The sequence below is a fragment of the Macaca fascicularis genome, chromosome 4 (genome assembly GCF_037993035.2).
Source record: "Macaca fascicularis isolate 582-1 chromosome 4, T2T-MFA8v1.1".
NCBI classification, from domain to species: domain Eukaryota; kingdom Metazoa; phylum Chordata; class Mammalia; order Primates; family Cercopithecidae; genus Macaca; species Macaca fascicularis.
The window spans coordinates 110,896,310-110,910,667 of NC_088378.1; the positions used below are offsets into that span (position 1 = coordinate 110,896,310).

The 14,358-nt window shown below is 35.2% G+C and overlaps 1 protein-coding gene across 1 annotated transcript in view; it reads left to right on the forward strand.

Moving 5' to 3' along the window:
* LOC135970601 (protein eyes shut homolog) overlaps positions 1-4,950 on the forward strand; it is a 230,428-nt gene extending 225,478 nt beyond the window's left edge. The window contains exon 5 of the mRNA XM_065543892.1: positions 4,672-4,950. Coding sequence (XP_065399964.1) covers positions 4,672-4,911 — 240 coding nt within the window. The 3' untranslated portion in view covers positions 4,912-4,950. The remainder of the gene's footprint in view (positions 1-4,671) is intronic.
* The last annotated feature ends 9,408 nt before the right edge of the window (positions 4,951-14,358 follow it).

A 14,358-nucleotide genomic window follows, 5' to 3' on the forward strand; every position in this document is an offset into this window, starting at 1 on the left:
TGTTAAAAACCAAAAATGGTAATGACTCTTAAATAAAAGCCAGTTTGTTTCCATTGTAAGTCATCATATTCTTAAAGACAAGTGTAAGTGATAATTAATTTTAACCAAAAAGTATTTTATAATCATCTCCCCATATTTTGTTAACACAAGTCCTTTAACTTCAGACACAGAATTGAGAATGTAAAATAAAAGTAAACATTGAATCAGGATATTAATACAGAAAGATATGCAGTACTCCAACATCTAAATTTAAATTAAAACAAAACAAAAAAATAAATAGGACAGCTTCTTATCTACCCTCTCTCCTGCCTGCTGGATTTTAGAATTTTACTTCCCCTTTGCCTATTTTCTTATTTTATTCGTATGTATTATAAAAGAATAAATATATTCTTCCTTTAAAAAGAAACTCTGAAAGGAAAGGAAGTGTTCATTTCACTCCTGTCAGATATGGAGTCCTTTTCCCTCAGTTATCATTGATATTTTTTATTATTTTCATAATTCTTTCTTGATTGTCCATGTCTGTTCTCTGTGCTTTTATCTTGTAACATCATATCTTGATGTCAGACTTTACTCTTCATAGTCTGATTCACAAGGAATTATTAGAAAAGACTTATTTTAAAGATCCATCTCCTTAGGAATAATTATACACACAAAAGTCATCTCTTGTATAATTGAAAGTCTGAGAATAGAAGAAGTCGACCATTTTAATGGTTATGTATGTGTAGCCAACAGCATCTGCTTTTTTAGACATTTCAGGACTCCAACTAAGCATGAGTCTCACATCAGAAAAAATACAAGAGCCATCTACTTCCATTGTTTGGGTGTTTTTTAATGGTCTAATAAATCATTGATAGCTCTATAGACTTTCCTTCATACCTTCCTACTACCGACAGAAAAGGAGAGTATTCTTCCATTCTCTACCAGTTTTGTGCTAAAACAGCACACTTGTCAAAACAGTGAAAGCTTCACTGTTCCAGGTGTGTGATCAATACACAAAGATGTCAGAGATCCACGGTAAGAGGAAGGTCATCCTTTGGATGCAGTCTGAAAGTTCATGATAGTTCCCAGTTGCATTAACAGTGGATCACTTACCTTAGCTGATAGACAGGTCTGCTAATAGTTTGTAGAATGTGAAAACAAACAGAAATACACCTATGCTATGTGACAGTTCTATTGATACACCTTGAAAGTTTTAGCTTCCACCATAACATCCCCAAAGATAGTCACCCTCTGGGATCCAAATAAGAAGAAATACTCAGGAAAAAAAAGAAGAACTAAAGACGCCCTTAGGAGCAGAGACTCAGTCTTTTAAAAATAACCAGATCTCAAATACAGAGTTAGTTTGACTTGTTATGGGTCATGGAGATGCTTTGCTCTTCCTAGAATTAAACATGCTTCTGCTCTCTAAAAGTACATCCGCATGAAAACAGCACGTATTAGTATAAACGTAAAGCAATATTGCTGGGCATCTCTCATACTCTCCTCCCGCCAGACCCCTAACTTAATGATTTGGCTTTAGTTTTTTTAATTCTGGCAATGACAGTGTTCCATTTTATTGTATCTGTAATACCAATTTAAATACTTTTCAGATGTCAGCTTGAGGTATGAATGTGTGTTTTGGGAATTGGGATATCAGAGATGTTTCCCACACAAATGTTGCTGCATCTACTTGCCATATGCCTAACAGCCCTGAAGAGCAGGGTCTTATTTCCAGATTATTTAGACTTCAATTGTAGCTCATAAATTCTTACAGAGAGGATCTGCATTTCATGTACATCTAAATTATGAGAATTCAATTATATATGTTGCTGAGGGTAGGAAAGTAGAAATCAAGTAGCAACTTAAATCATGTATGGTGATTTTAACATCATTCTGGTCAATGCGCATAAGCTCTGCAATGGACATCAGATGTGAGAAGTTAATTTATTGTACTCAGTATCAGTTTCCTCTTGTGTCTGACAGTGGTACATCTCACCACACACTGGGGGGTTCTAGGGTTTTTATACAACATGACATGAAATGCCAGCTTCATCTACAGCTGCACTGAAAAAACAGCAAGCTATTCCAAAGCTGGAGGAAATATGTAGCTGTGTTGGAATCATCTGGAGAAAGCATGTTAGTCTCCAATGTGGTGACTAAAGGATTTCCAAAGACAATTTAGCTTCTACGAAATATTCATATTATTTGCCATCTTTAGAACTAACTCCCTTGTAAGATGTGGCCCTGATGTATTGATCAAATAAAGGTAGATCAACACCCTAATTTTACAGAGTCTCTGTATTCTACTAATTTTCTATAAATGGCTTGGTTGCCTTTAAGATGGTGTGACTTCTTTTTTTTGTTTTTTAACTTTTAGGTTTGGGGGTACATGTGAAGGTTTGTTACATGGATAAACCACGTCATGATGTTTTGTTGTACAGATTATTTCATCACCTAGGAATTAAGCCTAGCACTCAATAGTTATTTTTTTCTGCTCCCCTCTCTCCTCCTACCCTTCACCCTCAAGTAGACCCCAGTGTCTGTTGTTTCCTTCTTTGTGTTCATAATTTCCCATCATTTGGCTCCCACTTATAAATGAAAATCATGTAGTATTTGGTTTTCTGTTCCTGCATTAGTTTGCTGAGGGTAATGGCTTCCAGCTCCATCTATGTTGCCACAAAAGACATGATCTCGTTCTTTTTTATGGCTGCATATTATTCCATCCATGGTGTATATGTACCACATTTTCTTTATCCAATCTGTCATTGATGGGCATTTAGGTTGATTCCATACCTTTGCTATTATGAATAGTGCTGAAATGAACATTCAGGTGCATGTTTCTTTATGGTAGAATGATTTCTATTCCTTTGGGTATATATCCAATAATGGGATTACTGGGCCAAATGGTAGTTTTGCCTTTAACTCTGAGGAATCACCATACTGCTTTCCACAATAGCTAAACCAATTTACACTCCCACCAGCAGTGTGTAAGTGTTCCTTTTTCTCTGCAACCCAGCCAGCATCTGTTATTTTTTTACTTTTTAATAGTAACCCTTCTGACTGGTGTGAGATGGTATCTCATTGTGGTTTTGATTTGCATTTCTCTAATGATCAGTGATATTGAACTTTTTTCATATGCTTCTTGGCCGCATGTATATCTTCTTTTGAAAAGCATCTGTTCATGTCCTTTGCTCACTTTTAAATGGGGTTGCTTTTCTCTTGTAAATTTGTATGCATTCCTTATAGATATTAGACCTTTGTAAGATGCATAGTTTGCAAAATTTTTCTCGCATTCTTTAGATTGTCTGTTTACTCTGCTGACAATTTCTTTCGCTGTGCAGAAGCTCTTAAGTTTAATTAGATCCCACTAGTCAATTATGGCTTTTGTTGCAATTGCTTTCGGTGTCTTTGTCATGAAATCTTTACCTGTTCGTATGTCCAGGATGCTATTGCCTAGATTGCCTTCCAGGGTTTTTATAGTTTTGGGTTTTACATTTAGGTATTTAATCCATTTTGTGTTGCTTTTTGTATATGGTGTAAGAAGGGGACCAGTTTCAGTTTTCTGCATATGGCTAGCCAGTAATCCCAATAAGATGATGTGATGTTTTTGTGTCTTCTCAAAGCACGAGTCTTTTCTTGATCTGATTTTGGAATAAAATGTGAATTAAGGAAGTGAATATTACTCAAGCAAAATTCTACTTCTCATGCGTATTATGTTCAAATTTTGGAGAAAGGAAACGGTAACATTTTCAATTTTCCAAGCACTATTTGCAAGCACCATACATTTTGCTCATATTTTAGGATATTTATAATATATTGTGATTACCTTAGTTTGTCAGGGTTGCCATAACAAAGCACCACAAACTGGGTGGCTTAAACCACAGAGATGTCTTACAGTTCTTACAGCTCTGGAAACTAGAAACTCAAGAACTGTAGGGTTCTTTCCATATGATGACTTGAGAAAGATCTGTTTAATGCCCCTCAACTCATTTTTGGTAAGGTGTTGGCAATATTTGATGTTCCTTAGCCCATAGATGCATCACCCTGATCTCTGCCTTTTTGTTCACATGGCAATCTCCCTGTGTGCCAGTTGGTCTGTATCCAGCCTTCTTTATAAAAGTCCTAAAAAAGACTATTGTCCTTATAAATGTCCTTATAAATGTCCAAAAGATCCTATGGATTATAGGTTTGTCTTATTCCAGTATTGACCTTATACTAACGAATTACATCTGCAATGACACTATTTTTAATTAAAGTCACACTCTGAGGTACTAGGGATTAGAACTTCAATATATGAATTTTGAGGGAAAACAATTCAACCCCTAACAACAATTAGTTAACATGGCTTTATTTTCTTATTTAGTTATTATTTGGGAATGTTCACACTAAAATGCAAACACATCAGCTCGAAAAATCATTTCAAAGTAATCAATCAGCGAGTTTTACTGAGTGTCTAATTTTCTGCTAAATATTATTAGATATTGTTAGAGATAAAAAAGAGATATAAAAAAGAACCATTTTCTAAAACAGTCTATCTCCCCACCTAGTAGAAGTGACAAAACTAACCAACAGCAGCAACCTGTTTTACACTGAAAAACACGTTAAAACACATCTAATTACAGAATCAAACATCCTACATCTTTTCCACATAATCTGACAACACCCTATTTTTTGTTGTTACTTTTTCTACAGGTATATTTTGAATCAATGTTCCTTGGTCATATTCCTGAAAATGTTCAAATTCATAAGAAAGCAGGTTCTGTTTATGGATTCAGGGGCTGCATTCTAGACCTTCAAATAAACAACAAAGAATTCTTTATCATCGATGAAGCACGACGTGGAAAGAATATCGAGAACTGCCATGTCCCTTGGTGTGCTCATCATCTGTGCCGCAACAATGGCACCTGCCTCAGGTCAGTACTAGACTCCTGATTCCCAACCTACACTGCATGACTCCAAATTCTTAAAGCAATAAGAGCCAGCAGCATTGTCCTCTGAGAGAGGGAAAAGACAAGTCCAGGACTCTCAAGTTTTTCTATGTATCACCTAGACTATGCACACATGTGGTATATTCTTGTTTTTCCAAAGAAATGTACATATTGTAACTCAAGTGACAAGAGATTCTCAGACTCTGACAATAACTAGGTAACTAGACCTGGTTTTGGCAATTTCAAATGCATCCACATTTTTATCTAGGTGTTCCAGCTTTTTATAAATATGAATGAAAGGCTATTATTCATTGGTGATGATTTTGATATATTTATTAATTTTTATATTTGTTTTTTATTCATCTGCCAAAAAAGAATCTGCTTAGATTGCTAAGATTAGAGATGAAGAAAAAATTATATCTGTTTTCTCTTTTTATTTGCAATCCTGTATCTTTTTGCTTCTTGAAGCAGATTTATCATGCTTATAAACTTAAGAAGATTTTAATTAAAATTAATTTTGCTCCACTTAAATGTCTTAACTGAATCAACCCTGAGGGAGTCTCATTTGAACAGTGTAAAACATATTCCCAATTTTCTTCTGTCATCTGAGAATTCTTTATTTTGGGGCTACAAATAATTACAGAATGGAAGCTGAAACAGATACAACTTACAATAATTCAAGTCAAGGAAAAATTGACCAAATCACACAGGAAATATTTTAATTAATTAACCTCAGTATTTTCAAGGGGCAAGTTATCAAGCAGTCAATAATGACTCCATAAAAGTAAATATCTCCACACATAGTGTAGAAAAGAGAGAAATTTTATCAATAAAAACAGGATTAAAAAATGGTAGACAGAAACAAGCTCTGATAGTGATCGCTAGAATAGAAAATTTTAAAAAAGAGGGAGAGAGAAAGAACCAAATCGCAAAGACAAGAAACAGAGGACTGGACAGGTATGATAAAATCAAGGTGATGTATTTACCAATCGCAGAATGACAGTAATAAATTTGGAAAAAAAAAAAAAAAAAAAGCATGGTTAGTGGAAGAGAGAGTTTCTTAGAGTGTCTAGAAATTTGGCTTCTGATTCACTGTGTAAGTATGCGACTTACACAGTGAATTTATACAGATTTATACATTGGTACAATAACAACAGCAACATAGACCTATTGAACATAAGTACCACAGATACAGATTTAAAGAACTAAAAGAGAGTAAATCTGGGGGCTGAGAGTGAAGATATCTCCTTGACTATCATCACTTTCCTCAAGGCTTTACTCAACAAGTATTTTGCTTTATAATGGACCCACTAATACCCTATTGTTTTTCAAAATCTAATAATGCAAAAATAATTTAGCAAGGCAACCTTCAGAATCCTGCAAAAGGACTTGCAATTCTGTTGAATTAAGCAAAACAGAAACAAGAAAAAACTTCTCTACTGACGTTGCTAATGTCTGAAATATTTGTGTCATTCAACCTAAGTAAATATTTTCCATGAGGCTTTATTACTGATGAAATTACAGAAGTGACGAGAACTGTGTTTTCTCCCTCCCTATATGTGGTGAACACACTCTCCTATGGCCCTGCAGTCCCCCTCCTGTTGTTCATGCCTTTGTGTGATCTTCCCTCCTTGACTGTGGATGAGACCTGTGACTTGCTTTTAACCAACAGACTATCCAATAAACTAAGGTGATGAGATGTCACTTCCAGGATTAGACTACATAGAAGTGTAAGCTGTAAGTTACAAAGAGATTATCTCTTTTGCTGCCTTTGAGGAAGCAAACAGCAGTTTGGGGAAGGCCCACATGACAAGGCACTGAGGCAGCCTCCAGCCAATAAGAAGCAAGGAGTTGAGGGTGTCCCTTGGCTGACAACCAGCAAATATTGAATCCCTCATTCTTACAACTGTGAAGAATTGAATTTTACCACCAACCACATGAGCTTGACAATGGGCCCTTTCCCCAATCAAGACTTGAGATAAGACCCCCAACCTAGCCAATACCTTTACTGCAATGTGAGATTCTTATGCAGAAGACCCAGTGAATCCATGCCCAAACTTGGCTCTTAGAAACTGTGAGTTAACTGTTAGTATGTTCTTTTAAGCTGCTAAATTGGTGTTAATATTGTTATTCAGGAATAGAAAACTAATACACTCTCATTTCCTGGAAAAGTGTCTAACATTACCAACTCAGAAAAATTGGTAAAGATAAGGTTTATTTTAGAACATTAACTTTCTGATATTTTGTAAGCCAAGTACATGTTAAATAAAGTAAACCTCTTATCTGCATGAATTAAAGAACATCACATTAATTCCAATCTCAGTTATTTAATATGTATTTGAAAATAACAATAAAGATAATCATCCTAACAGGATATATATAAGCAGTCCTAGATTTATTTATACTTTATATATTGATTCTCTTAGACTTATTCCAACAAACACTGCCTGAGAGCCAACTAAGAGCCAAGGTATATGTAAATCAAAGACGTATATTCAAAAAACATAAAGAGTTTTTATTCTAGTGTGGAAGCTCTATCAGCTCTTCAGGACTTAAGGTAAATTTTCCCACAAAACAAATTGTATCTGTCAGTCTTCATCATGTACATTATCTCGCCTTCCATACTCATTTCTAAATCTTTCAACCTCTCAACCACAACTCCAGAGAAATCTACTGGAATGTCAACTGATTAGGCATGCACTATTTAAAGACTTGCAGATCTGTATGTCCCTTTATATTGCTGGCCAAATGGAGATGTAGCAGTTGTGTATCATTAAGTATAACACTTATTCACATCTTATGAACAACATGCTTTCTATCTTGATTGCCAGTGCTCAACTCCTGTAAACTACTACTTACACCGTTGCATATAGGACATGCTGCTCCATAGCAGCTATGACTTATATTCCCACAATCACCTTGTGTACTCCAACACATGATACACTGGAGTTGGCCAGTTCCAGAATAACAATTTTTTTTTTTTACCTCTTGAAAATATCCAAAAAGAGATGCCTATAGTATATCAGAAGTTTAATATAAGAAAACAGACAGCTATAGGACCACGGAGGAGATTACCAGAATAAGAATACTGTCTTCCCACCAATACCCAACCCTACAGCTAGCACTCCGACAGTCTGTGCAGTAATCCAAAAAGGAGAACCAGAAAATGTACTGAAGAGGAACGTAGACTCCCAATGAGACCATAAGCAGTTTCAGCTCATTAAGAAGAACACGTTTCAAAGAGGTAGGACACAGAGGGCTGTCACCATGACTAACTTTCTCCCTCAACAGATGCATACTCACACTTGGCATACACAGAGCAGTGTAGAGTCTTCCAAGAAAGAAATTTAGAGAAACTCTGTGCTACTGAGTGAGCCCATTCTGATTTTGACAAAATGGATCTGAACTGACTTCATGATTTTGGTAACTCACTTCCTGTCTATGTTGTTAGCCAAAGCCAAAGGTTCTTTTTCTTTCTGCTGCCACATCATAAAGTGGATTTCTCCAAAATCTTCTAAACTCTCTTCCAGTCCTTCTCACCCTTTGGCTTTGTTTTTTTCCCCTCAGTCCATGCCATGTGACCTGATCTCACTCCTGAGCCCATCTAGGCAGCGTTCTAAACTTCCCTTGTCTTTCCTCCTATTTTCTCAGAAGAGAAAATTGGATGCAAGACAGCTTTCAAAATAGCAGATCAATTTCAATAAGATGTGTTAATATTCAGCCTTTCTGGATTCAGGGAGGATGGACAAGATGGCCTGATGAAATTGTTTATAGGCTTATACGTTATATTACTTTACTTTCAAAGTAATAGACTGTTTATGTTCAGAATAAAAGAATGATTATTACAGAGACAGGAAGAAAACCCTTTTACCTCTCTGCTTGCTCCTCTCAAAATACGCAGATACTGATGTTTTAATACTGTAGCATGTATGCATAAAGTTTTTACTTTGAAATACACATAACAATTCCTCATCACAGTTTAATCGTTCTGGGCCAGGACTCTAATCGAAAGGTTGGGGAATGTTTCCTAATGGGGTTTATGAGAACCTTAAGAAAGAGAGATTTTTCAACACACACACACACACACACACACACACACACACACGGGCATTCTAATCTGTATCTCCTGAAAACACACGCCTATTTTCCCCGATAAGTAAAGAATAATAGTGTTACAATATGAGATAACCCCTAAAGAAACCAGCTCTCTACGCAAGAGTGGGGTAGTGAATGAACAGAGTTTCAGAGCCATAGAGTTAGACCTTAGGGTTCACAAAATGAAATGCTGTTACAATGGATATTTGTAAGCAAAATCATCACTAATTTTTGTACCTTGGTTGATCTAATTTACTGCCGTAAAGTGCTGTTCCTACACTGTCTACAAATGTAATCTGCTTAGAAGAAGACAAATTTCATGTTGAAAAGTATTAAGGAAAGTAACACTTCAGCAGCTTTACTGAGCAAATGTCATTCTGCTTTGAGTACCATCACAAGTTTCTGGACAGTGTCCAATCTTTTTTCATTTTGTTATAAATCTGTACTAGAATTTTCAAACCCCTGTGGTTGCTCATTTCAGAGAAATCCAAATTGCATGTAGTGAAATTCAGTTTAGAAAGTGATACAGAAGGGTTATTCTGAGTATCCAAATCTCTATGGATTTAAAACAAGCTGTTTCCAAAAGGGCATAGGAAGGTTAGTAAATTAAACGATAATATTTAAATCACTTTCCCCTTTCTGAGCCATATGTTTTTAAATAAGTTAAACAGTAATTAAAAGGAACATCAGGTTTGGGAATATACCCTATATAACCACGACACTAGAAACTTACATCACTGACATTACAGTAAATAATTATTGAGACGTTAATTTTAAATTTATTCTTAATTTTACCAGGACCTAAGCACATATAAATGTATTTTATCATCATTGAAAGTCAATAATTTCCACATCTCAATGAATCTGCTTTCTATGCTTCTAACTGTTCTCATAGTTTTTACTCATCACTAACCAATGCTATCCTCCATGTTCCAAGGCAGAGGCTAGCAAACATGTTCTGTGATGGGCCAGATAGCAAATAACAGAATTTGTATTGCAATAACTTAACTCTCCTATTGTAGCAGGAATGCAGCCACTGACAAAATGTAAACAAATGGATATGACTGTGTTGTGACAAAATGTAAACAAATGTAAACAAATGCATATGACTGCAGTCACTGACAAAATGTAAACAAATGGATATGACTGTGTTGTGTTCCAATAAAACTTTATTTAACAAAATAGGTGACTGGCAGGATTTAGCAAAAGGTCACCATTTGCATACCACTGCACTAGGGCAACAAATGGATAAATTAGTGTTATTCAACTAATTGAGCTAAAGAAATCAAACCCAATTCAAATGAATAATGTTTTCATATTAAGTAAGCTTCAAACAGGGTACGTATTTGTTTAGCATTCGGAAATTATTATTCTCAGTATCCCATGTGAACAGAGGTGAGTTTCTTTCCTTTATTCTTTACTTTTAATCCATCTTTCCCTATTATCTCATTTTGTAGACTTTTTTTAACATTAGTAGAAAGAAGGCAGTTTTTTTGTGATTACTGGGGTTTTTAGTTTCCAACTCATTTAGCGCTTCAAAATGAGGTAGGAGTCATAAATCGAATTTGAAATTGCAATAGTAAGAACTGATATCCGGTTAAAGACAGGATATCAGGTCTTAGCTTTTCCATTTGTTCTGTAATAAGTTGCAACCCCTCACAAAATTTTTGCTTGTCTTCATTGTCATTTCACAATGTCATGTAGCTAGGAATAACCTGCTGAGATCTTTTAGTTTTTACTCTGTATCTAGTCCAGATTACCCCTAATCTAGCTCAGCAGTCTACCCTATTCTTCTAAATACCACAGGAAAAAAGAGCCTATTTCAGATCAATTTCTTATCACACATTTAGACTAATGACATTTTCAAATATTTAACCCTTCTTCTTAACTGCTACACTTCTGTCTGTAGTCCATATCTTTGAAATTGTACATAGGATTTAAGTGTCCCTTGTACTAGAAGATTACTTTATATTTAGTTAGATTATTCTCAACTGTAAAAGTTTACCAGTGAACCTCCAAACATCTCCCACTCTAGGCAGCCGTTGTTGCTAGAGAAACAGCGGGGGGAAATGCTAACCAGGTTTTGGGTAAGAATTTAGAAGCATATATGATTTCATAGTTTTCGCTCTCTTTCTCATCGTGTTAACTAATTGAGTATTTAAAGTGTTTTCTACATAATTCATTCACTAAAATCAGTCTCTACGGTATCAAAAGAATGTTTTCTTCTTTCATTGATGGTGTACATACTCTGTAGGTCTCCACTTTATTTTCCCTTACTGGAATATCATGCAGGTTCCAGAGCCTTCTATGTATGTTCACATATTAAATCATCTGGTTCAGACTGCACTAATTCAAAACTTCTATCTCATATCCAATTTAGTGGTCATCAGCCCCATGTCAGGTTGGACAAACTTCAAGTTCCAGAATTTAGAGTGGGGAAGGAATGTAATGCATTCTTGATTTCTTTCTATCCCTCTTCTGTTTCTAGTTTCTCCAGTTTTGGGTCTGGCTTGGGGCAGGAGGGATTTGACTGAAAAATATTGAAAGGTTTTCTTATGAACTGGTACCATTATGGTTCTGTATTGATTTTCTACTCCCTGACACACAAACTCAGTGCTGTATCTCTTGTCAGATACATGCAGGAGTCCTCATCAAGCCTTGCTCCAAGGGCCACTCTATGGTTGCCTGAGGGGAGAAATGTTCTCTGGTTTGTTTCTCTCCGCCTAGTCCTTCACAGCTCCTTGCCTGCTGACATCCCCTCACCCAGTAGCAGAGCTGGCTTACCTCGAAGCTAATGAAGTTTAAGAGGCCCTCAACCTTGCACATGTCTTTCTGAGACTGGGAGTTGCTAGGAATTGCAACAATTTCTCACAATTTCCTTTGGGAAGGGAAAGCAAGTTCAATCAGGAAACATCTCCATATAAGTTCTAGTATTTGATAGCACAAGAGTGTAAAAATATTAGTTATTGATAAATTATTTGTTATCAATAATTTATTGCATGTTTCAAAATAGCTAAAATATAAGATTTGGAATGTTCTCGACACAAATTATAAATGTTTGAAGTGATGGTTATTCCAAGTATGCTAATTTGATAATCACACATTGTATGCCTGTATCAAAATATCACATGTACCTCATAAATATGTAAAATTATTATTGTACATAATCTGTATTATATATAGATTACTGTATATGTACAGTAATATATGGTAATATTTAGCCCTTTACATAATTGTGTATCCATTTTTAAAACTATAGTACAATAGGAAGCTAAATTGAGTAATAATAAAACTCTGGTCTCCTAAAAAAAAAAAAAAAAAACTATAGTACAATTAAAAAGAGAGTTCAGAGAAAGAGACCTGAATCTCCAAATACTAATGTAATTTGCTGTTATTTTCTTATTCTAAGTAAATAGTAACTTTTATGTATAATTTTTCATTTGAATCTGTAAAAATTTTTTGGTTGTAAAAGATCATAAAATTATATGAGCTTCAGGCCCAACAAAATCTAAACTCCCCTTTACAATTCTCTGAGACAGGATTCCAGCAAGATAATTCAAGCCCAATGTCAAAGTTTAATTTTCAAAAAGTTATAAACATGGTTTTTATACAATTGTATAAACCACATACCAAAGATTCATTTAGCTCCTATACAAAGCAACCAGCATGAAGGTAAAGTTGGTTCAAGAAGAATTCAAGAGGCTAAGCTTTTATAGGCACTGAAAGGATGCTAAAATAAAATTGCCAGATTTAGAGACAAAACTAGTTAATATTCCACAGGGCAATAAAATGTAATTTTGTGATATTTTCTACCAGTCTGTATTCATTTGTGTCTCCATCAAACCACAACCTACAAGTTAGCATGTAACTTCACAGAGTCCTGGTCTAATTAATAGTATTAATAACGCTAATGCACTTCACAACAATGTTTCAGTCAACGACAGACCAAATAGATGATGGTGGTCTCATAGGATTGTAATGGAGCTGAAAAGTTCCTATTTTCTGGTGATGTTGTGGCTATTACAGCATCATAGCACAGTTACTTTTGTTTTTATAAATTTAGTGTAGACTAAGTGCATGGTATTGATAAAGTTTGTGGTAATATACAGTAGTATTTTAGCCTTTTACATTCATTCACCACTCACTCACTGATTTCACCCAGGGCAACCTCCAGTCCTGTAAGCTCCTTTCATGATAAGTACCCTATATAGGCATACTATTTTTCTTTTCTTTTATACTGTATTTTTACACATCTTTTATATGTTTAGATACACAAATACCACTGTGTTACAATTGCCTACAGTATTCAGTACATGTTTTGGTACTACATGCTGTACAGAGCTGTATTACAGCTTAGGAGCAATAGGCCATACTGTATAGCCTAGGTGGATCGTAAGCTGTGCTATCTAGGTTTGTATAACGACACTCTATGATGCTTGCACAATGATGAAATCACCTAATAAGGCATTTCTCAGAAGTGTTATTGAGTGACATATAACTGTAAATAGTGAGCCAAATAAAAGTTCACCATCTAGAGAATTACATAATCCTTAAGCAGGCCCATTAGACAATGCTCTGGTGTGATATTACAAGAACACGCAACTCTGCTTTTGTATTATTACTAAGTTTTGAATCTTTTCTGAACACCAGACACTTTTTGCATTACCAGAAGATAGGAGTTCCAGCTGCTTCAGTGTAACCCTCTGCTGTCCTTAATGTTTAACAAGAAAAGGTCATGATAAGCAAAAAAGTACCTATGCAAATATACACATACTATTAGAAAAGAAGAAAAGGAGAAACAGGCATGTTTTGGCTCACTGTTACTTAGACAAAAAGCAATGCATCGCAACAAAAAATGTTGGTAATTGTTTTCTGGTTTTTTCTTTTTTCTAGAACATCCATGTTTAGAAATTATTTTGATCTAAATCTGTCTGATTAAAATAGGATATGTGTCCTTAATACCATCAATCTGTCCCTTCTTTTATACTATGAGTGCTGTAGAGCCTCTTTTGTGTTAAGCAGTGTAATGATCATGCGATTCATAAACATAAATAAGACATGGAAACCTTTTGCACATATTACTTTGTTTATGATAATCTCAAGTTTGTAAAACATTAAGGCATGCAGAACAAATTGTGTTTTTCCATTTATACACATAAAGTGCAAGCTTAGGTTAAAACAGCCTAGGTTTCACAATTTCTATTGTTTATCTTTTTTTGTCTCATTTCTTTCCCCCATTCTACAAGTGCCAGGTCTTGTGAAAATGGATTGATGTGAGGTCATTTATTCTTGGTTGGAGAGTGTGACTGAAGCTGCAGGGTTTTTAGTTGCTTATAAAAGTGGATCACATATTTGG